The sequence below is a fragment of the Tarenaya hassleriana genome, unplaced genomic scaffold (genome assembly GCF_000463585.1).
Source record: "Tarenaya hassleriana unplaced genomic scaffold, ASM46358v1 Cleome2, whole genome shotgun sequence".
Taxonomy (NCBI): Eukaryota; Viridiplantae; Streptophyta; class Magnoliopsida; order Brassicales; family Cleomaceae; genus Tarenaya; species Tarenaya hassleriana.
The window spans coordinates 8144678-8166833 of NW_010965372.1; the positions used below are offsets into that span (position 1 = coordinate 8144678).

At 37.9% G+C, this 22156-nt stretch overlaps 5 protein-coding genes and 1 non-coding gene across 12 annotated transcripts; 3 read left to right on the forward strand and 3 right to left on the reverse strand.

Annotated features, from left to right (window-relative positions):
- Positions 1 to 4587: 4587 nt before the first annotated feature.
- LOC104813004 (AT-hook motif nuclear-localized protein 26-like) lies at positions 4588 to 6031 on the forward strand. Its single transcript, XM_010540469.1, has one exon. It carries the CDS (start codon positions 4818 to 4820, stop codon positions 5739 to 5741), a length of 924 nt encoding a protein of 307 aa, XP_010538771.1. The 5' UTR covers positions 4588 to 4817; the 3' UTR covers positions 5742 to 6031.
- A 1322-nt stretch (positions 6032 to 7353) lies between these two features.
- Positions 7354 to 8946, reverse strand: LOC104813005 (zinc finger A20 and AN1 domain-containing stress-associated protein 7-like). Its single transcript, XM_010540470.1, has 2 exons — positions 8731 to 8946; positions 7354 to 8159 (listed from the first exon to the last, which is right to left on the reverse strand). The coding sequence occupies exon 2, from the start codon at positions 8123 to 8125 to the stop codon at positions 7625 to 7627; it is 501 nt and encodes a 166-aa protein (XP_010538772.1). The 5' UTR covers positions 8126 to 8159; positions 8731 to 8946; the 3' UTR covers positions 7354 to 7624.
- Positions 8947 to 11115: 2169 nt separating this feature from the next.
- Positions 11116 to 15988, forward strand: LOC104813006 (protein TPX2-like). 5 transcript variants are annotated; one of them, XM_019202377.1, is made up of 18 exons: positions 11116 to 11622; positions 12228 to 12386; positions 12537 to 12617; positions 12897 to 13029; positions 13115 to 13223; positions 13437 to 13487; positions 13609 to 13733; positions 13819 to 13894; positions 13978 to 14040; positions 14139 to 14225; positions 14403 to 14461; positions 14570 to 14648; positions 14736 to 14801; positions 14909 to 14971; positions 15136 to 15213; positions 15316 to 15348; positions 15445 to 15551; positions 15738 to 15908. In XM_019202377.1, exons 1-18 carry the CDS (start codon positions 11448 to 11450, stop codon positions 15763 to 15765), a joined length of 1572 nt encoding a protein of 523 aa, XP_019057922.1. In that variant the 5' UTR covers positions 11116 to 11447; the 3' UTR covers positions 15766 to 15908. The 5 variants fall into 5 exon arrangements, with proteins under 5 accessions (XP_019057922.1, XP_019057920.1, XP_019057921.1 ...); XM_019202375.1 differs by having other exon boundaries at positions 11117 to 11622; positions 15815 to 15988; XM_019202376.1 differs by having other exon boundaries at positions 11119 to 11622; positions 13636 to 13733; positions 15815 to 15988.
- Positions 15989 to 16232: 244 nt separating this feature from the next.
- Positions 16233 to 16306, reverse strand: TRNAV-AAC. The gene has a single exon. It is a non-coding gene; the product is annotated as a tRNA-Val (tRNA).
- A 58-nt stretch (positions 16307 to 16364) lies between these two features.
- LOC104813007 (leucoanthocyanidin dioxygenase-like) lies at positions 16365 to 17921 on the reverse strand. Of its 3 annotated transcripts, XM_010540474.2 has the most exons (4): positions 17317 to 17921; positions 17150 to 17193; positions 16949 to 17116; positions 16365 to 16855 (listed from the first exon to the last, which is right to left on the reverse strand). In XM_010540474.2, the coding sequence occupies exons 1-4, from the start codon at positions 17811 to 17813 to the stop codon at positions 16512 to 16514; spliced, it is 1053 nt and encodes a 350-aa protein (XP_010538776.1). In that variant the 5' UTR covers positions 17814 to 17921; the 3' UTR covers positions 16365 to 16511. The 3 variants fall into 3 exon arrangements, with proteins under 3 accessions (XP_010538776.1, XP_010538778.1, XP_010538777.1); XM_010540476.2 differs by having other exon boundaries at positions 16949 to 17193; XM_010540475.2 differs by lacking the exon at positions 17150 to 17193 and having other exon boundaries at positions 17317 to 17915.
- A 546-nt stretch (positions 17922 to 18467) lies between these two features.
- LOC104813009 (protein FIZZY-RELATED 2-like) lies at positions 18468 to 22128 on the forward strand. The gene is made up of 9 exons (XM_010540477.2): positions 18468 to 19082; positions 19505 to 19627; positions 19724 to 19828; positions 20432 to 20674; positions 20772 to 20966; positions 21080 to 21181; positions 21295 to 21357; positions 21590 to 21658; positions 21762 to 22128. The coding sequence occupies exons 1-9, from the start codon at positions 18615 to 18617 to the stop codon at positions 21813 to 21815; spliced, it is 1422 nt and encodes a 473-aa protein (XP_010538779.1). The 5' UTR covers positions 18468 to 18614; the 3' UTR covers positions 21816 to 22128.
- Positions 22129 to 22156: the final 28 nt, after the last annotated feature.

Genomic DNA, 22156 nt, shown 5'->3' on the forward strand with positions numbered 1-22156 from the left:
ATAATTTAATCAAGTTGTGCTTATACATACCGATCGCCCTCCTCTTTCATGAATATACATTAGACTTTTCCTTCGACTTTAAATATAGCCGATGATTGATTGGTCCATTTATTTATTATATTTATCGAAACCTGTTTTTTTATTAATATACGTGACATAAGATTTATAATTAATAAATAGAGAAAAATATATATTATAGTTAATAAATTTTTTTCATTTCAAAGAAAAGCTTTATCATGCTTTCCAAGCTTGCATGCCTTTGGCGTTCATCTATAGCCCAACTTCCCATTTTCTCCCTTTTCTACTTCTCTAAGCAAAAATAATTTATATATAGTTTCTATAACATATATATATATATATATAGCATATGCATAGATGTACAAAATCTAACTAAATATAATTATGTTAAAAATAGTATTTAAAAAACAAAATATCTGAACTAAAAAAATCCAAACGGACCCCAAAATATCTCCCTAATTACATCTATAATTTTTGTATTTCGAAAGAAACTATTTGAACTAATCCAATAAAATTGTATTATTATCGTTATATATATATAATACGACAAAAAAAAAGTCAGGTTGGTCAAATATAAACATGGAAGATTTATGGGCCGACCAGAGATAATCTGATGTAACATTTCGGAATAAATATTTATGACTTATATAAATCGAGACATATTACGATAAAATCGGGTACATCTCTTCATACGAACTATTGGATAATGATAGTATGAATAAAATATATTAATATATACAAATAATATCTAAACATCTATACAAAGAATGACGTCAAATCGTTCGACCGTTTTCATGCCTTATTTATTCCTATTAAATTAGCCAATTAATGAATTAACAACTAAACATTTAATTATCAGTTAGTCCAGGGATTGAAGCAAGCTGTCTTTTTCTCGTTTCGAGAGCTCGTGAACTGAGACGTTGGTTAGTGATAATTTATAACGAATATTTAAATATGTTATGATTATTTGTTAGCTTATAAAACTTTGTGAAATGTTTTTATTATATATTCATCTAAAAATATATTTTTATCTAATATAATAAAGAATATATATATATATATATATATGTGCAAATATTATGCGCATATCTTTCTCGATTTATTTTTTCGTTTAGAAAGCTGATGGGCTCTATAAGAGATAGTATCCGCACATATAGATCAATTTTAATATAGAAAATAACAAATTAATATTACAACTTTTAGACAAGGCTAATCATTTCTAAAATCTTTTATACTACAAAATAAAATAAAATAAAATAAAAGAATATAACATTATCTAAAGGAAATGCATTGATTACGTGATATTTTAGAACTAAACTTGTGTTATTTTTTGTATCAGTTGGTGGGTTATTTTTTTTTCCCGTAATTGGCAATTTAACACGCAAACCCATTTCTCTAATCAGATACCATTAATTACTATTTAATTTGAACTTAGTTAGATCTTGGCATATCAGGTTGCCTTATCGCCATGTTCGACCTTTGATAATTATCGAATCGAGAGTCAAGAGCAACAACTGCAACTTCCTTGTTTGGTGGAACTGTGTTCTTTAATTAGGTCAGTATAATAAATTAAATAAAAGTATAACCAGAAGAAGCACGATGATCGAACACATATGTTTTGTTTTTAGTTATTATTTTTTTCATTGAGTTGTAATCCTGTTAAACCGTGAGACAGAGGAGAAAATGGATTTTAGATATATCATAAAAAATTATTGTGAATAATATAAATGACCCACATAACTCAAACGTTTTAAATTTATATTATAAATTTAGTTTCTTTATTATGTATATATTCACAATCTTTGTATGTAGTATAAATAAATTATAATTAACGTGGTATGGATTACATGATAATGTTATTGTATCGGATCTTTCAAATTATAGTTTAGAATTCTCTAACCATTTTTGTATCGCGTATTTGAAGAAAAAAACATTTTGCTTACGGTTATGTTGGCTAAAAATACGTTTTTTTATACGTATATATAATTTGAACTCGATGAAATTTTTAGGTCAAATAGAAAAGAACGGAATTACTTTTATTACTACATCTCTTCTTCTTCTTGTCGAATTATAATGAAAATGACTCACATATTTATAGGAAAACTATGAGACAAATAAAAAGGAAATAGAAATAAATAAGATCGATACACAATATTTGATATAATATTATGTCCATTATTATTTCTAATCATATCTTAAAATCAATATTTCCTTCAATCACATATTTATTTTCCTATTTCAACAGTTTAATCAATAACTAGTTATATAGATATAGATTTATTTCGGATTTCGTATAGGATTCGACGATAATTGCATTTTTTAATTGTATTTGATATGATTACACATCATGTTTTTTCCAATTAGGGTTTGTAGGCAGAGTAGATAAACAAAAACATCGATAAAGCTTGTTTTTCTCGTCACAACGAATTATATATATATATTGAAATTTATAGAAAATCTATATAAAATTAGGGTTTGTGTGTTACTATAGAAATCGATTTGTCATCATTTATAATTCATTCGTTGAAAAATATAAAGAATTTACGTAGTATTAAAGTTTGCATACACTCGTCACCATCTTTAAAACCATTTGAACCGTGGTTCACTAGAAAACATCATTTTAGGGTAAACTTCGATAGGATCCAAGACAAAATACAAACATACACACACATATATATATATATATATACACACACACACGCATGTGCACACAAAATGCCGATACAAACACACACACGCACATATGACATGTCTAAACGGAAACAAGTATGCAATGGATGGCAACGATTCAAGGAGAAGGGCACGTGGACAGGGGAGAGCAGACAAAGAGCATCTTTTAAGACATGGGTTTCCAACCCCAAGAGTCATGCAGTTCAAAGATACAAAATAATTTGACTCTCTCTATCTCTCTCTCTCTCTCTCTCTCTCTCTCTCTCTCTCTCTCTCCTTCTTCGCGTCATATATATTTATTGTTTACCGATCATCACACTCTCTCCAACGTATATATGCGTGCATATATAGATACATATATTACATGTATGTTACATTTTGTTTCACTGTTATGATCCAATTTTTTTTTTTTTATAACGTGGTAACCCCAATTACTACTCTTTCGGACGCGTTGGATAGGTTAACCTCACTCACGTGTACGAACACACATCAAATATGAGGCAGCCGTAACTGATGGATGAGAGATGAATAGACAAAGAGTCGAACTCACACCCTCTCGGATGCATGACAACAAAGTCCTTACCAACTTTTGTAGGGGTTTTCCGTTATGATCCAAAACTTGTCAAAAGAAAAAGAGAGGGGTCTTAACGGTGTTAGAAAGGATAATATATTTATTTCGTATGTCATTTTGCTGAAAAAGATTAGTTCATAAGCATTGATATGAATCAACTTCAATAATAAAAATCTCTAGTTGAATATCTTTTGGCATTCCATATGTGGAGATTGAACGTCTCTGTAGATGTCTTTTTTAACTACTTTGAGAAAAAAAATTAGATAACAAATAAAAATAAAATATACAATCAAATCACAGATGATTTTTCTATTATTTTTTTTAAATCTAACATTATATTTCGATAAAAGTCTATATATTATCATCATCGTTTTATGATCATTGATAACCTTATGGTTTGCGGATTCTAATAGAATTTTAAACCTAAAAAAATCAAACTCTAAAAATATGCAATTTCTCATATAATAAAGGGATTTTAAACCCAAAATTGGGTGACTCAACCGGTAAAGAAGGGAGCAAAGCTCCTTTCCAATCCGGGTTCGAGTCCTCATTTGGAGAAATACATTCAGACGGACTTTATCAATTTTCTGGAAGATGTAGTCGGGTCAAATATCCGGTGAACTTCCGGATTATAAAAAAATAAAAATAAATAAAGTGGTTTAAACTAAATATAGAAAAACCTACTAAAAAAATAATTAATTAGCCTATTTTTCTTATTTAACCTAATTTTATTGTATTTATGTATATATTTTAAAAAAAAAGTTACGTTGTTAGTACTATCTTATATTAATTAATAACCATAAACAATCATGTTAGCTAACTAAAAACTTTTGGGAATGATGAGCAGTGTTATTGGTATACAGTACTAGTCTAAGAATATTCGAAACTATTATTTATTTTTTTCATGCCTAGACAATTAAATTCAGATTATTGTATAATATAGTTTATGAAATAAGGATATTTTTTGTAATAATCCAACTCAAACTTAATATGTTTTAAATTACGTTTCACGATTACTGATGACACAGTTTACCCACTTACATGCGATGGTATGTATAAGTGTATAAATGTTTATATTTGAGGATAGATATATACGTAAAGAGTGTGTGTGTGTGTGTGTATCTGTGGGGACCAAAGCACCGCCCGGACATGGAAGAAGTCATAGCACAAAAACGAAAGCCCATCTCTAGATCTCTCTCTCTCTCTCTCCAACTTGCTCAAAAACTACCAATTAAAAGCAAGGCCACGACAAAAAAAAAAAGAAGACCAATATTTATTAAAAAAATAAAAAAAGGAAATAAAAACCAAAAGCCCTTAATTTCACCTTCTTCCAAACCCCCAAAGTACAAAGCTAAAGGAGGAGAGAGAGAAACCCTATGGAGCCATAGGAAGAAGATGAAGAAGAAGATCCAGCTCGGAGTTTGCTGTGAAACATCATTCTCTCTCTTCTACAATCACTCAGATCGTTTCTTAGTCTCCTCCGACCTCATCCACGATTTCTTCACTCCATCTTCACACATATATACATAGAATTATACATATATATACATATAGGTATATGGATCCGATGCAATCTCATGGGTCACAAAGCTCTGATCTTCCTCCTCCGTTCCACGCAAGAGACTTCCAATTACAACTTCAACAGCAACAGGAGCAACAAGAACAGTTCTTCCTCCATCATCATCAGCAGCATCAGCAACAGAGGAACTCCGACAATCACGAACGAGGTGGCATCAAGCTCGACCGCGAAGAAACCAGTGATGACATGGACAATAACAGCGGCGAGGGTATTGATGTAAATTTACACGGCAACTCCGGCGGCGGCGGACAGCAGCTCACCAGACGGCCGAGAGGAAGACCCTCCGGATCCAAGAACAAACCAAAACCACCCATCATCATAACGCGCGACAGCGCAAACGCGCTTCGAACGCACGTTATGGAGGTCGCCGATGGTTGCGATATCGTAGAAAGTATGTCCGTTTTCGCTCGCCGCCGTCAACGCGGCGTCTGCGTTATGAGCGGTACGGGGAACGTTACGAACGTTACAATCCGTCAACCCGGTTCACCTCCCGGCTCGGTCGTCAGCCTCCACGGCCGGTTCGAGATTCTCTCCCTCTCCGGTTCGTTCCTACCTCCTCCGGCTCCTCCAGCAGCCACCGGTTTGAGCGTTTACCTCTCCGGCGGGCAAGGTCAAGTCGTCGGCGGGAGCGTGGTTGGGCCGTTGGTCTGCGCCGGACCGGTGGTGGTTATGGCGGCGTCGTTTAGCAATGCGGCGTACGAGAGGCTTCCTATGGAGGAGGAGGAGATGCAGACGCCGGTTCACGGCGGAGGTGCCGGAGGGCCGATGGGGTCTCCGCCGCACCAGCAGCAAGGTTTGGCGGCCATGGCGGCGTCAGGGCTGCCGCCGAATCTTCTGGGCTCCGGTCAGCTTCCGCCGCCGCATGATCCGCCGTATTGGGCCACCGGAAGACCGCCGTTCTGATTGAATTCCGGCTTTGATAGCTTAACCAAGAGATTGAAGGGGCTTAACTACGGGGAAGATGACAGAACAAGATTGATATGACGGTGAAGGATTGGAGCTTCAAGGTATGTCTGTGGATCGACATTTGGTTAGATGAATCATGTTCTTTTTAGTTCGTAGATGTTCTTTTTCTCTGTTAATTTGTTGTGTAAGGGGTTTCCTTTGTTTTTCAATTCTCTTTTTATTGAATTTGATGGATAGTTTGTACGTTTGTTTTCCATTTAAGAATTACTATTTCCCAAAATTTCTTACGTTTTGGTTCCATTGCTGTAGTTTTTGTCTCATGAAAGATTGCATGCTAATTATGTTTTTATATATTGATCCGATAATAGGTTATATATATAAAAATTCTTTTCATGTAACTATATATATCTCTATTGACGTATAGATTGGATAATTAGCCTGTGATTACAAGCAACCCCAAGAACTTTAAGCCCACAAATATCCCATGCATGGATTTATTTACATATATGTTGTACTAATTATACAATTATATATACAGGGTCGAGCTAATTCATCTTTACCATCTTACTTAAACGTAGGAATTGGACTGTGTATTGATGCTATCAAGGCATCAATTTGATGTGAACTATAGTTGGCGTAAGTGTTTTTCTTTATATCTTAAAATGATTATGAACAGAAATTACGTACGGTACATTTAAATTTCAATATAAAGACTTTATATAGATTATGATCATCTCATAAGACAATGTATGCCCGCATATGTGATCAATGAATACATAAATCACATGCATTATATGTATCTATCTATTTACACATATAAACATTAACTACAAAATCTTAGCATTAGCATCTCTAGCTATGTTTCATCAATTAGTCTAACCAAATTGTGTTGTACGTACGTGTGATCGTGTACATTTCTATACATATATATAAAAGCTGGTAATGCCGGCGGCACAAATGGGAGGGGACTAACAATTTACGAGGAGAACAAGTGGGTATGGGTTTTTTATTTGCATGTTCTACGGACACACGCACATGTAGTATACACATATATGTGTGCGTGTGGATAAGGAGACAACGAAACTTGTTCAGCAACTGGGTTTACACGTGCATTGCTCTGAATACAATGCACTGCTAGGGGAGACCCTATATATATATATATATATATGCTTGTACACGTATTTGTATTTATATAACACAAATTATTCGATCAACGATCAAGGAAAACTTTATTAGAAAAAAAAATGAAATATGGGGATCATCCTACATCCTTGGACCCATGTTTCTACTGTCTATTTTGTGACAAAAATGTAAGACACGGGTTAATTTGCTTTGCTGTTATATATTATTGATAACCAGTTATTTTAAACAGACAAGTTTATTGTGGTGAAGAATTTTGATTACCAAAATAATCTTTTCCTAAATTCCCAATGAATATGCATGTAGTGGAATTATGATGTGGACCGTGCGTCTAGATTTGTTACTATATTGGTAACAAACAGTATTATTACAAATCATAAGAGTTAACTTTAGTTAGATTCAAACAACCTAACCAAATTTACCCTAACTTTGTAGTTAAACCGATAAAACGGAATACAAAACAAACGTCTTTAGAGAAAGGATGTATATTTTAAATCACATGATCGACCCCTAAACCCGAGATTAATACACACGTTACTTAAAAAAAAATTAACCGAGTTTCTGGACCGACAGTCCCTTTTAAATCCCTATCTCCTATAGTAATATTTCGAAAACGGGCAAATAATGAGCGTAGCAAATTTTTTTATTTATTAAAGATATATTTCACTTTTATTATAGAACCAACCAACCAAACCGATCAAATGCAACGACAAAACCACGAAACCCCGATTGATCGAAACTCACAACCTCTGGACTTTATCTGCCTTAACCAACGGATTCGCCTTGGCGATAGCATCACGACCAGCTTCTCTGTAGTTGAAGCTACACTCGTGCTTCTCTGGGTACCTGTGTTCACCACAGAACGTGCTCCCGCACCTGCACTTGAAACCCATCACCCTAACCTTCTTATTACAGCTCGAGCACCGGTTCGGTGGAGGTCTCGACGGCTCACTGAACGCGGCTGCAGCCACGGGTGTTGGCTCGGTATCGACAATGGCTGCTTCCCCAGAAGCCGGGTCGGGTTTTGCAGGCTGTTGTGGAGGAGAGAGGAGACTGGTTGATGACGACGACTTAAAGGATGCTTTGGCCACGGCCTTCTGGTCCTCTTTGGCTCGGAGGTCCCTGTAACATTTCGAGCAGAGGTTCATGTTGGATGGTACCCCGAAGAAACCGCACCCATTGGCGCAGAGCTTGGGTTCAGACCGCGGGAAACTTGCACTGTCGTTTTGCTCCGAGCCCATCTTTAACTGTGTCCCCCCTTCTTCTCGATTTCACCTTTTCAAAACAAGACAAAGAATCAGTTTTTTTTTTTTTCTGACAGAAGATCTTTCGGATTGTCGGTTCCTATTATTATGATTGATATTAACAGCGAATTTAGCCCCAATGAATCAACAACCATTTCACAAGAACGATGAAGACATTAACGCCAATTCGACAGAATTTCACAAGACAACACATCGGTCATGTTCCTAACCGGAAAATCTCCACAGTCGAAATGGTTTCTCCGGTCTCTGCAGTAGCTAATACGACGTCTTACTTTTCATGTCAACCCAAAAAACGAAGGAAAATTCCCAGAGATCTTGGGAAATCCAAAACGATGAAATCTCACGCACCGATCCTCGGAATTTTATACCCAGAGTGGGATGTGAGTTCTTCATGAAATCAAAGTGAGAAAAAGAACCCAATTCTCAGAAAACATGTCTAGGTCATAGCCCAAGAGCTCGCATGTTTTTCCGGCGGAAACCACAAAATTCCAGCGATCGTTCGATCAACAACACAGCACCAAACACGAAATTCAAAATCTCGTTCATCAAACTGGACAAAGTCGAAGGTGATTCAGATTTACCTGTCTGGTCCGATCCCGGAGATTTCCTCCCACAGCCAAAGCTTTTCGCGGATTTCCGAAGAATTAATCTACAATTTCTCGGGTTTCTTACGCTGCCGTAGAAGATTAACAAGAATTCTTGGTCAGGTATAAGGAAAATTTTTCGATAACCTTCCGATTGATCGCAACAAGACCCTAGTTCCGTCGGGAGAGGGAGAGAGAAACACGCAACTTTTGTTGCCCACTACTTGTGTATATACTATATATATAACGTGTATAAGGCACGATTTCCTTTTTTTCTTAATGTCGGTGAAGGGATCAGGTACTGACGGTTCACCGTGCGCCTGATGAATTATAACCGTCCGATGTTAGTACGGACGTTATCTGACGTCAGAATCTGAGATCGAACCGCTGCTAATGAGAGAAGGGTCCGCGTTTTCCTTTTTAAACCACATAACAAAAAAAAACTTTATTTGCCTTTTCCTCGTCATGTTACCTTTTTTTCAAGAATTAATTCCCATTATGAGATCAGATTTTTAAGGGATAATTACAAGATTAGTTGCAACAAAATTGTGATTAATGTGAATAATTTTGAACTGACCATAACACAAATGGTAATTAATAATATGGCATGACTTGGGGGGGGGTCTAAAACAATGTTTTGGTGTGTTTGTTTATGCAAATAATGGAGGCATTATGGAAACTTATAAAACATAAAAGATACGACTTATTCGAACTTATGGAACATAAAAGATGTGCCTTATTCGATGTACAATGAAATTGACCATTAATATATTTTAATTTAATTTTTGGTAATGACTATAATAAAAAATAACAATAAAATAAAACTATTCATATATATATATATATATATATATTTCATTAAATAAAAATGTTAAATACAAATAGCATGAACTGACCCATTGTTAAATGATCTAAGTTAAGGTTTTTTGTCCGTTGCAAACCAATCCGCCATGAGCGAAGGTTCGGTGGAACCACAATTCGGCGAGTGTTTGATTTAAATTTTATTATTTTTTAATAATTTTATTACATTTTTCATGAGATCCGAACCTATACAATCCAAGTCTTTTTTGATAATTCGGAAGTTATCGAACATTCGTTTTAACTATATTTCTAATAGAATAGGAGAAATTTACGTGGATATCTCATCTCTTCTTATGTTTTGATTTTAACCCATGATAAAAAAACATGTTTTTAATGTTATCTTACCACTAAACTATTCAAATTGAGTTCGACGATCCAAATTGAACATAATTTTTCCGATTTTATGCAAAATGAACCGAACGAGACGAGTTTTAAACATGTTTTTTATTTTCACGATCCAACCCATATTTTTTGAGTTGGATTAAAAAAATTCAAGTAAAAAAAATGAGCCGAACGAGACGAGTTTGTGTCGTCCCGTAGAAAAATATGTTGTCATTAGAGGAGTTTTCTAGACGTTTGAGTATATAGATGAACTAAAATTAAATTATGAAATTGAAATTAATTAGAAAAAAAGTGAATAATAAATGATGATTTTTTAAATTTTTTTGTTTTATTTTTTTAAAATTTTGTTCTTTGTTAAATACCAATCCATTGTAAGTCTAATCGAGTTTTAAAGCCTAATTGAATTTTTTTAGTCTACTTTTAACGCAGTATTTGAATGACATTGACACTTTTATTATTATTATTATTAACATAAATTCATCAAGATAAAAAAAATTATATCTTAGATATAAATGTAATCAGATAAAAATCCCCAGTAATATAAAAAGTTAAGGTCAAATTGAATTTTTTTATAAACTAAAAACAAGTTTTTCTAATTATAATAATCTATCGATATTTTTAATATCTAAAAATTAATGATAGTTCATTTAAAACATGTCAAATAAATGATGAGTTGGATATTTAGTTGTTTTCACCAAATTGTTTCAAATCTTATTTTTTTATGTAATAGATTGATAATAAAATTATTTCCAATACCTATAGTTTTTTTTCTCCTTATTTTAGTTTCTACGCATACATGCGATTATATCATTGGGATCTAGTTTTAGAAGGAATTGGTGGGCCCCAGGTTGAACCGAACAAATCGAATACAACCGTTAGTGGCATAATCGAAAATAATTCAAACCTCAGGGGTAAATCTAAACACCGCCGGAATTCAGGTCTCGTCGAACGACAAGCAAGCTCGGAATCCCAGACACCTCGAAACCCCCCACGCCGAGAAATCGAGACTCCCCTGTCTATTGAATTGACGACAATACCCTCACGCAACGTGTTCTTAGGGGCATTTCCGTCTTTTCAAATATCCCTCTAGCAGGTCCAATTAAATTCAAAATTCCCGAGTCGTTACAAAAACGGGAGCGTCGTCGTCACTGTGTGCATTGACTTGTTGTACTTAACACTGCATCAAGGGTGTCGTTTTACGTTTTGGGAAGAGGAAATTATTGCCGTTTTGCCACTACAGTGAAATCTCATAGCAGCGAAATTTGTGCCGTTTTTTCTTTTCTTTTCTTTTCTTTCTTTCTAGTTTTATTTCCTCTCCTTCCGCTGCTTCCTTCGTCAGAATCGATGAATCAGAGATTATGAGGAAATTAGGGTTTTGATCTGATCAGATTAATTGTGTTGTAGTAGCGAGGAGAGGTCCCTGCTGCGTTACTGGGGGATTGGAGTTCGTGTTCTTTGAGAGCGGAAGTGATCGTTGGAGGTTTTGAAGAGAGAGCGAAATAGAGATAGCAATGGAGATGGAGGAGGACATGGAGATTGAACCGATGGCTTTGGAGGTGAGCGAGGTCGATCTGGAGTACGAGTTTGATGCGGCTCGGTGGTACGATTTCTCGCGGGAGGAGTCGCCGGCGGAGGCTCGGGTCGCCGAGCTCTGGTTCGAGACCGCCCAAACGTACCCGCCTTCTCGTGAGTATCGAACACTCTGGTACCCCGAGTTTTCGTGTTTGCTTCTGTTTTGTTTTGGGGATTTGACCATGCGATTTGAGCTTACGGGGAGTGTAAGGGCATAGTGGATTTTGAAATTCTGTGGTCTTTCAGGATTTGATTTTGTCTCTGTTTGATCACTGGAGATAAATGTCCGTAATTTGAATGCGGTAAATGACGTTACAAATTGGTCTGGGATACCCACTGCTCATGCATTCCTATCAATCTGCAATGGGTATGGCTGAATTTGACTCGAAAGTTATGGGTTCGACTGAAATTTTATTCTCAATGTGATAATTCGTCATATTGTAGGAACTTCTTTTCTATGTTTAGGAGTTCATTGGCATTCGTGCTTCGGGAGGATTGCAATTTCAATTTTATCCAAGAATAGCCGCATTTTCTCTGCTTTACTTTTAATAACAGTGAATAACTGTTCCGAGGTTCCTACCTTTTTATCATATCCCCGTCCTGCTCGATGCTAAGGGAGAAGATAATGAGAAACGCAAAGCGTCGATGTCTATATACCTTCGTAGATTGTAGTTTTGAAGGATTTAAGTGATTTTTATGTTCTTTTATTTTTTTTTCAGCTTTTGTAACAAAATTGTTACTTAGAGAGGATCTTTCTGATGACAAGACTGAGCTCTCAACAGAATCACAAGATGGAGAAGCTACAGCAGACATTTGTGATACAGACGGAGAAGTTAGGCAACTTCCAGATTATTTCGCCACAGGTATGAATAAGACAGGTGAATATATATATATATATATATATATAGGTTATTATTTAGCCATTAATCGCAAGTTACCATTATTTGGATTCGGATAACCAATGTAGAAGCAAATGCAGAAAATTATGGACCCATGTTTAGATGTTTTAATGTCTTGTTTTCTTACAGGAAATGGAATCCGCTCTGGAGTTTTTACCACCTTTCAAGCTGGAAACTTGAAGAAAGTTCCAAACCAGCCTTTGTATAAAGGTGATAACTTTACTGTTGTGAATTCCTTGAATGTACATGTGTGGGTAAATTACTTCGGATGTTTAAATACTGTTTAATTATTATGGAAACCTATTTATGCTTCATCCTCTTTGTCTTTTAAGTACTTTTCTTTTTACTACACAATCAACTTGACTGTATTTGGTGTTCTATTAACTGGTCAAGCTTATTGCCTCTCTATGAAGTTTCTAATATTTTCTGTATTCTCAACTGTTTAATGGTTCTGTCTGTTCAAGGTCTCACTCTTTCTACTTCTATTAGGAACAACATTTAACAATCACATACACACCGATAAACAAAAATGTCGGCCAAAGTTAAGTATCAAGCCCATAGCTAGGAGCTCAACATTGATGAAACCTACTGCTAGTCAACTAGCTAAACAAAATCATTCCAGGTGACTTTTTGGAGCTTTTAAATCTCGGTATTTTCTTTCTGTCAACTCAATTCAATTGATAATACTTTGTTTGTTGGTCTAATAGACTCCATATGCAAGTGGATCAAATTAATGAGAAAGGCTTATATGGTTCGTCTGGGTCCGAAATTCAAGCTGCCAAAAGGCAGAAGCTTGAAGAAGGTCTACTTCGTAAGGTGGAGCAGTTAGCCATTATAATTTTCCTTCTCTTTTCTTCTAGGCCTGATGATTGTCATCAAATATTTTCGAGGTCCTTACTAACAAAGCAATAGGTATACCAAGACTGCATGTTAAGTGAATTAGTGGCCATGATAGTAGTTTTTGTTATCTTTGCTACACGTGTCTAAAAACGTGGTATATATCACCTGCTGACAAGTTCTTTGTTGCAGGTTGGTGATATGAAACAGGAGATAAATTTTGTCCATAAGACATCCAAGAAGGTTAACTAACTATTCTTTGAATTCTTCTGAACTTGCTTTTTTATTCTGGAATTCGTTTGCATTTGGAAACGTCAAAATTTCTGGAAGCCTGGAAGGGAGCTCATTTTGAGTTATAAATCAGATAACCAGTTGTGGAAGGGTTTGGCAGGATGCAACTCTTGATAGGAACATGCAACATACAAGGACAAAAATAACCATCCCACAAGAACCTGACCTTGCAACGGCGCATAGGGCTGGCAGGATACGGTTAGTTCCTGGAATATTGATCGACAATAAGTTACATTACAGGAAAAGCCCTATCTTACTGGCTGTTGCTTAATGATTATTTCAGGCCCAAGAAAGACGTCAAGACTGAACAGACCTCGACAGCTGTATATAGATTCAAAGCACGCCCCTTTAACCGAAAAGTCGGTATCTGCTGTTAGAAAACCTTTATAGAGATGCAGTTCATTAATGTATCTCAGCTCAAGCATGTGTCTGTGATCTGTAGATTTTTGAAGCTCCATCGTTGCCTATCCGGAAGAAGAGCACTCCAAAACTACCGGAATTCCAGGTAAACATCAGATACTAAATTTATCGAAGTTGTTTCATTGTTCCTAATATATTTTGCTGGCGTAACACTTTAACTTGTATTGCTGTGGCTTTTCTTAGGAATTTCACCTGAAGACCTCAGAAAGAGCTATGCAACATTCGTCGGCTGTTACGACAACGTCATATAGGTGCAATGATTCCGATAAGGTAATATCATCAGAATTGTCTGGAACGGATATCTTGTAAAACTAATTAAACATTTTTTTAAAAGGCCAGTTCATGTTATCTGCCGTCTCGTGATCTAAGTGACTATAACTATCATAAGGATAACTTGATCATTCTTAAAGTGATGCTACTAAAGAAATTGAAGTTTCTTATTCACAGGGATCAGAGAATCCTAATACAACTTTTGTTCTCGACGGCTTTAACAGGGAAACTAGGAGGTACTACCAATAAAATTACAGATAATGTAGAAATATATAAGAGAATGCTTGATTTCTTTTAAAACTTATTCTTGATTTTAATTGATAAGCAATCTGAATATTCTGCAGACCAAACGCGATGGATATATCTAAGCATGATGTCTCCAATGGAAATTATGTTTTCAAAGCTTTCCGTCATAACAAGAATGTATTATGTTTTCTCGAGTTTCGTTTTGTATTTCACTAAATTCATGTCTATGGGTGCACTGCTAAGGTTTCGATTTCTGTCAAACAGGTACTTTCAAGCAGAGGAGACATCGGAGGTCTCAGAAATAACAAGAAAGAAACAACTATACCCTTGGTATGGTATCCTTGAGATGATTATTTTACTTCATATTATACTTGTCTACATGTCTCTATTGTTGTCTTTTGCTTGAGGAGCACTCGTGTTTGGGATTTGGATCTCAGGAAACTAATTATCATATGGAAAAGAGGCTTCAACAGGATCTGCCAGCTGACCTTTTCAGTAAGGTATGATAGCTTGGTAATGAGCTATATACACTGATTTCTTGAATATTCTTTCCTCAAAGAAGTTTCCACTGGATGGAAATGGGTAACTTGTGGTCTTTGTATATTGCACTCTACTTATCTGTTAGTTTCCTAGCTTTTTTCTTACTCGATATCTTGAATTGCAGCTCTCCATAACATCCGAGCTCCAGCCAAACAATGGATCTCGCTCAAGGTTTCGTCAACCGACATCTGGACTAGCCAAGGTACATCATGTGAATGCAACCACATTTGATTTTTTTTTTTCTTTTGAAGATAAACCTTTTTGAGTATAATCATATTGAGTTGCAATCTCTTCTTGGTGGCAGGGCTCAAAGGAAAATAGACCGAACGTGCATGAGGTAAACTCCTAACTAGAAAGCAAAACTGCTGCAACCAATTCACTAGAGCCTGGCTCTTTTTAATTTTTTTGAGCTGATAACGAAAAACCGTTACAGATAACAAGCAAGGCTATGGGGACACCAATCTCTTCAGCTGGGCTCCAGACACAATGTGATAACAGCGATATCATTCCCAGAATAAGGCAGCAGTGGACTGATAGGAGGTAAGCTACTTGCAACCAGTGTCTTCTATACGAATTCGGTATGTACTGGCTACTAAAAACTGCGTTAATAGTACCGAGTTTTTAAGATCTGTATCGGGTCGCTCTTGACATATAACTCCACTTACAACCGACATATCGTATAGAAGTTAATATATATCTCGCCTATGGTTTTCGGGTTTTGGCCAGGAGGAGCTTAGGCATTCGCCTGCGGTAAGAAGCTCTAAAAGAGTTGCTCTGGAAATCATCATCTTTTTTTTTTTCAGGTACTCCAAGAGAGACCACAAAGTCTCGGAAGAAAGCATAGCAGATCCTCTCATAATTGAGTCCCTTGGTTCATTTCTTGTGTAAAAAGCTCTAAAAACACAGCATGAACTGTTCAATTCAAATCAAACAATGAAAAAAGAAAAGAAAAAAAAAGCGACATGTAAATCTGATTACTCTTCGCTCTTAATACACAGCTCAATAGGTTCTACATCTCAATAACTTCTTCTCAGTTCTCGATTGTTTTTAGAATTGTAAACTACTCTTATTTTAGTTGTATATTAGTTATATATTAGTCGTAATAAGGTCGCAAATTTTTTTTTTTTTTCGGTGGTGTACACTGAAATTGCTGCGACCCAAGTGGGTTATTTGAGTAATATTCCCTAGCCACACCCACAATACCAAAAAGTAAGTTAAAAATGGCGTCGCCCGGACTCGAACCGGAGACCTTCAGTGTGTTAGACTGACGTGATAACCAACTACACCACGACACCTTATACTAAAATGGAAAACCTAATCAAGACCTTATTTTACTATTCTTGTACATCAAAGTTCATATCATAATATATTTTTATTTCTTGACCAAGCATGGACATTCATAAAGGCAAGAGGAGAAAACCGACATAAAAGCTAAAACACATATAGCTCAAGAAAAATCAATGGAAGCATCTCGAAAAGAAAAAAACATATTTTATGATCTTAATTAGCATCCTCTTTCGTAGCCAACTTGCCATCCTCATCCTCCTGCGCCTTCCTGAACAGCTTATGGTGAATGTGCTGGGCAAAAGTCCGGGGAGGGAACTTAGCCGGAGATTCAGCTGTCACCGTCTCCGGCAACGGCTTCAGCACGATCTTCTCCTTGGGCGGCTCGCAGAAAACCGCCCACGATATCCTAACCTTCTCCTTGTTCACCAGCCCTCTGTGCAGTATGCTCTTGTAAGCCCCATTGCTCAGTATCTCTAGCGTGTCCCCTATGTGCATTATGATCGAGTTCGGAACGCATTTTGCCGTCACCCATTTCCCCTCATAGAAGAGCTGTAACCCTAATTAACCTCGAAAAAAACACGAGAAGATTACGATAATATTACGTAATATTTGGTTGGAGTTGATCATATATAGCTGTTACGTTTAGATACCCGGAACCATGTTGTGGAGGATGAACGTTAAGGCGCTGACGTCGGTGTGTGCCTCTACGCCTAGGGCTAGCTCCGGTTGAGGGCATTTTGGGTAGTAGTTTATTTTCATCTGTAGGAGAAGCTCTTCCATTCCTCCCACCTCTTTCTCTAACCGCTCAGGCTCGAGGCCTAACCCGACCGAGAGGCACGAGAAGATCTTACCCGCGAGTGCCCTTAGACGCTTTGCGTAGTCGCTTGTCACCTCTCTAAATTTGTTTCGACGATAATGTTCAAAACACATGTATCGTTTTAAATTCAGGATTATAGAAATTTAAGTTGAATCATCGAAGCAACGAATAGAACTCAATTAGTGTCGATAGAAAACTTACGTGTAGTCACTCGGTGTCTTAGGCCAAAGGGACAAATCCCTCTTGTCCTCGGGGAAGACAAGGTGGAAGAAGTAGTCTTCCCACTCCAACTGTCCGCTCGCGTTGTTAGCCAGTTTGCTTCCGTAGCCTTGGATTTTCCCGGCGGCTTGATCGTTTGCATACTTCTCCTTCTCCTCCACCGGCAACCGGAAAAACCCTTCGCCGGATTTCTTCAGCCGCTCGATGAGATCCTCCGGTATCCCGTGGTTGATCAGGTGCATCACCCCCCACTCCATGGCCGCGTTCCTGAGTTCTTCCATGCATTTCCGGCGAACGGTCTCGTCCTCCGAATCGATGGCTTGAAGATCAATGGTCGGAAGCTGAGGGCCTTCTTCGTTCTTCTCTTCCTGGAAGATGTCTCCGATGCTCATCAGCTCTTCCTTTGGCCGAATATACTCCTTGGGGACGGATTCGATCCCGCTGTTCACCAGACTCTCAACCCTAGTCGTTGCCACCATTATTCTTTGATCTCGTAGTCTCCCTCTGAAGTAGAGACTCTGAAACAGGGGAACACACAGACTGATAAGGACAACTCTCTCTCTGTGTTTAGATTTGGAGTAGAAATAATCAATTGGAAAGCTGGTAAGGCACGGAATATAAGCAGAGGAGAGCTACCAAGGGAGTGGTGGGCTGTACACGAAGAGAGGTAAGTGGGAACACGTGAGAAAGTCAACGGGGGAGGGATGTTGGTTGACTGGTTGGTCTTCTCCTCCTCTCGACAGATCATCCATCGGTCAACAGTTCTGTCTTTTGCTTGTGTAATGGGCTTTCTATGGGTCAGCCCACGAAGCCCATCAAGACCGAAATCATTGTCAGCCTCCACGCATACTTTCTTTGTCTAAACACGTGGCACCTCCATAAGTGCCGATCTTCGCTTAAATTTAATTTATGAATTATATTTTAAATATATAATATCACTTTTGTTTCTATAAATATATGAAAGATAAATGAAATGAATTCGAGTCCAAAACCGTTGGAAGGAAATAAACATTGTCCGAAAATGAAAATGGCTGAAAGCCCAACATAAAAACAAAAGGCAACTATTAAATTATTCAGCTTTAACCAGGACTCACCCTACTTATTATAAACCCAATCGCACCTGATTACTGTCTTTCCATTTCGCACCACTTCACTTTACATTTTTCTGTTGATCTTCCAAGATTCCCCCGGGAAGGGGAAAAAATGGAAACTTTTTACAGCGATTTCTTCACTCGCCATTGTTAAATATTCTGGAAGTGAAAAAGGAAAACTTGCTAACCATGGAAGAAGATCCAACGGCGAGCAACCGCAGGATGTTGTCGTCTCGGCAGAATCTTCCGGCGTCGATGGCCCGATCGAAGGTCTCGCTCGAGACCCGTATCAATCGTCTGATCAACGCCAATCACTACACCTCACCGTCGAGGCCGATATACTCCGACAGGTTTATACCCAGTAGATCCGGTTCCAATTTCGAGCTTTTCCATCTCCCTCCGTCGTCGCCCCACAAGGACGGGAAGGAAGATGGGTCCGGTTCGTACGCGAGTCTCTTGCGGGCCGCTCTGTTCGGACCGGATACGCCAGAGAAGAGGGATGTTGTCGGATTCTCTCCGTCGCGTAATATTTTCCGGTATAAGACGGAGACTCAGCGGTCTGCGAAATCGTTCTCGCCTTTTGGCTCCAATGAGGCTCCCGGTGTTAGCCATAGCCCGGTCAAGCCGCCGAGGAAAGTTCCGCGGTCTCCGTATAAGGTGTGTGCGTTGTCTCTAGGGATTGGCTATTGGTGGAACTTCTGTGATTCTTTGATGGTCTGGAATTAGCTTCTGGATTTAGGGTTTGTGGGTCCTTTAGATTGTTGAACATGGCTTCACGAATGTGGATTATATCTTGTGATTTTGTTAGGAACTTGTGGTTTTGGTGAGATTGATCGGTTGTCGGATGGCGTATATACGAAAAATTTGTAATGTAGGGTTGGAATTCTGGGATATATGTAGTCTTTTCTGTAATGGGAGAATGCTAGTTTTTTTTTTTTCTGGTTCTTGCAATGTTTGTCAGTTTGATCAATGATACTCTGTCCTGTGATTGCATCTGCATTATGCGAATGTGGGTTTAATGGGCATTATATCAAAAATACCTTCAGAAGATGATGAAGGACTCTTCCTTGTGTTGTTAGGTATTGGACGCACCAGCTCTGCAAGATGATTTTTACCTGAATCTCGTGGATTGGTCTGGACATAATGTTCTTGCAGTGGGACTTGGAAACTGCGTGTATTTATGGAATGCTTGTAGTAGTAAAGTGAGTGTTTTTTTCCACTTATGGACACATTTACCTTACGCAATACCAATGGCCTCCGAGCATTTTGACTGAGGGATGTTTTCCTTTTGTTTCCAGGTAACTAAATTGTGCGATCTTGGAGCTGACGATAGTGTTTGCTCTGTTGGTTGGGCGCCTCGTGGAACACATCTCGCTGTTGGAACTAGTAACGGGAAAGTACAGGTTAGTTAGGTGTTCAAACTCCTCGTACATTTGCCTTAACTTATGCATTCACATTCTTATGTACTTAGTTTTCTGTTTCCTGAATTGGGACGGAACATTCTGAGGGAAACTACATAGTACTTATGTGGTTAGACTATAAAGTCCAGGTTTCTGTCATCGGCATGCCATAGATGATGTTGTTGCGGAGGTGACACTGACAATGGCAAGCATGTACTTGTAATTATACATTCATTGGATACAATACATTTCTTTTCATGGAAGCTGTATCGTTAGTGGCATTATGGTGAACGTTATAATACTACAAAGATTTGTTCCCGTGATTGGATGATAATGTTGATATATCCTTATAGCATGTAATCAAGTGGTTGTATGTTCTCCCAATCATATCTCGGGCTACATTTAATTGGTCTTTCCAATCTTACAACATTCCCTCGGTTGAAAACCATTCATACTACAGTTTCACGTTAAACCCATGGTGGATAAGATGCAAAATCTCTCTGGTGTTCTTTTGCGGAGGACTGTCTTTAGTATCTTTTCCTCAGATTTCTAGCGGTCGGTCCGGTGGTCTTATATGGGGAATTCTCTTTTCTTTCTCTTATTTAGATATGGGATGCATCACGGTGCAAGAGGACAAGATCAATGGAAGGTCATCGTCTACGAGTTGGAGCCCTAGCATGGGGCTCAGCTGTTCTGTCTTCAGGTAGCAGAGACAAGAGTATTCTTCAAAGAGACATACGGGCTCCCGAAGATTATGTTAGTAAGCTATCAGGGCACAAATCTGAAGTCTGCGGACTAAAGTGGTCTTACGACAACCGCGAGCTAGCCTCAGGTGGAAACGACAATAGGGTATATATTATATTTCGGTTTTTCGTTTTTTTTTTGTTTGAACTTAGGTTCTTGTCTGGTCGTAAAAGCATAATTTTGATGTTTATAAAATTTGCAGCTTTTTGTATGGAACCAACATTCAACTCAACCGGTTCTGAAATACTGTGAACACACAGCAGCTGTTAAAGCCATCGCTTGGTCTCCTCATCATCAGGGGCTTCTTGCTTCGGGTGGCGGTACAGCCGACAGATGCATTCGTTTCTGGAACACGACGACCAATTCTCATTTAAGCTGCATGGACACCGGCAGTCAGGTAAGTCAGCTTATATTGGAATTATGCACACATGTTGCTGGAAGTTTGAGTAGGAAATGTAGAATTTTTCGTGTCGGGTTTTATGTCTAACCGCTCGGTTTATGCATGAACAGGTGTGCAATCTGGTTTGGTCTAAAAATGTAAACGAGCTCGTCAGTACCCATGGATACTCCCAGAACCAAATCGTCGTCTGGAAATACCCGAGCATGTCGAAAGTATGAATCTAAACGCGGTCCTCACATCAATATCTAATTATCACTTGCTCCTCCTTTTGATTCGATATTTTATAATTGAAAAACCATTTTCTTGCTTTCTCTCGGATCTGCAGTTGGCCACTCTGACCGGTCACACGTACCGTGTTCTTTATCTCGCCGTCTCACCAGATGGGCAGGTTGTCTTTCTCTTCTTCTTCTTCTTCTTCCATCTTATATACATTCTCATCCTGCGAGTCTGAAGCTATCTGTTCAAGAACATCAGTAATATGCAAACTTATTATATGGTTGTAACGTAAACCTGCATCTGCATGCATGTGTCCCGTGGATCTTTTGCCGGTCATGGCTTCCATTCCTGCATGCATGCGTGCGTAATTTTTCTGATATTGTGTTTTTTACGTGGGTGCGTAGACGATCGTGACCGGAGCAGGGGATGAAACCCTGAGGTTCTGGAATGTCTTCCCTTCGCCGAAATCTCAGGTGAAGAACTCATTCATTTCTCTGCATCTTTTTTTCCTTGTAATGAACAAAACCTCGATCCTTCCTCCTCCATCCACTGAACTCGATTTGTGCGGTGGAGCAGAACACAGAGAGCGAAATCGGGGCTTCCTCTTTCGGTAGATCAACGATAAGGTGAAAGGACCGATGGCAAATGCAAAGGCTATTCCATTATTAACCGAGTTGGTCTTCTCAACCAACTCGGTAATGTTAATAACTCGCGAGTTGCGGGATCAGTGGTTCTTGCAGAATCGTTTTCCCGTGTACAGGTCCGGGGTGCGTTCTTGAAGAGTTGTTGTCGATTAGGCTGATTTTATTATTTGTTTATTTGTTCATTTGTTGTAAGCGTTCGTCATATTCTTCCAATTTCAAAACCATATACTAAAATTCGCCATTCTGAAATTATGAGCCTGAGATATAGGTAGGCACATCTATGGTTGGGTTTGACTATTTTTATTTTTAAATTTTCGATTTTGATAA

What these genes read in the sequence shown, in the direction of transcription:
- LOC104813004 (XM_010540469.1), top strand. Translation starts at nt 4,818, where the DNA reads ATGGATCCGATGCAATCTCATGGGTCACAAAGCTCTGATCTTCCTCCT.
- LOC104813005 (XM_010540470.1), bottom strand. Translation starts at nt 8,125, where the DNA reads ATGGGCTCGGAGCAAAACGACAGTGCAAGTTTCCCGCGGTCTGAACCC.
- LOC104813006 (XM_019202375.1), top strand. Translation starts at nt 11,448, where the DNA reads ATGGAGATGGAGGAGGACATGGAGATTGAACCGATGGCTTTGGAGGTG. An exon ending in TTTAACAGGGAAACTAGGAG is followed by an intron (nt 14,462 to 14,569) that starts GTACTACCAATA and finishes AATATTCTGCAG; the next exon opens with ACCAAACGCGATGGATATAT. An exon ending in CTTTCCGTCATAACAAGAAT is followed by an intron (nt 14,649 to 14,735) that starts GTATTATGTTTT and finishes TCTGTCAAACAG; the next exon opens with GTACTTTCAAGCAGAGGAGA.
- LOC104813007 (XM_010540476.2), bottom strand. Translation starts at nt 17,813, where the DNA reads ATGGTGGCAACGACTAGGGTTGAGAGTCTGGTGAACAGCGGGATCGAA. An exon ending in AAGACACCGAGTGACTACAC is followed by an intron (nt 17,194 to 17,316) that starts GTAAGTTTTCTA and finishes AAACAAATTTAG; the next exon opens with AGAGGTGACAAGCGACTACG. An exon ending in CCTCCACAACATGGTTCCGG is followed by an intron (nt 16,856 to 16,948) that starts GTATCTAAACGT and finishes GAGGTTAATTAG; the next exon opens with GGTTACAGCTCTTCTATGAG.
- LOC104813009 (XM_010540477.2), top strand. Translation starts at nt 18,615, where the DNA reads ATGGAAGAAGATCCAACGGCGAGCAACCGCAGGATGTTGTCGTCTCGG. An exon ending in AATACCCGAGCATGTCGAAA is followed by an intron (nt 21,182 to 21,294) that starts GTATGAATCTAA and finishes TCGGATCTGCAG; the next exon opens with TTGGCCACTCTGACCGGTCA. An exon ending in TCCCTTCGCCGAAATCTCAG is followed by an intron (nt 21,659 to 21,761) that starts GTGAAGAACTCA and finishes GCGGTGGAGCAG; the next exon opens with AACACAGAGAGCGAAATCGG.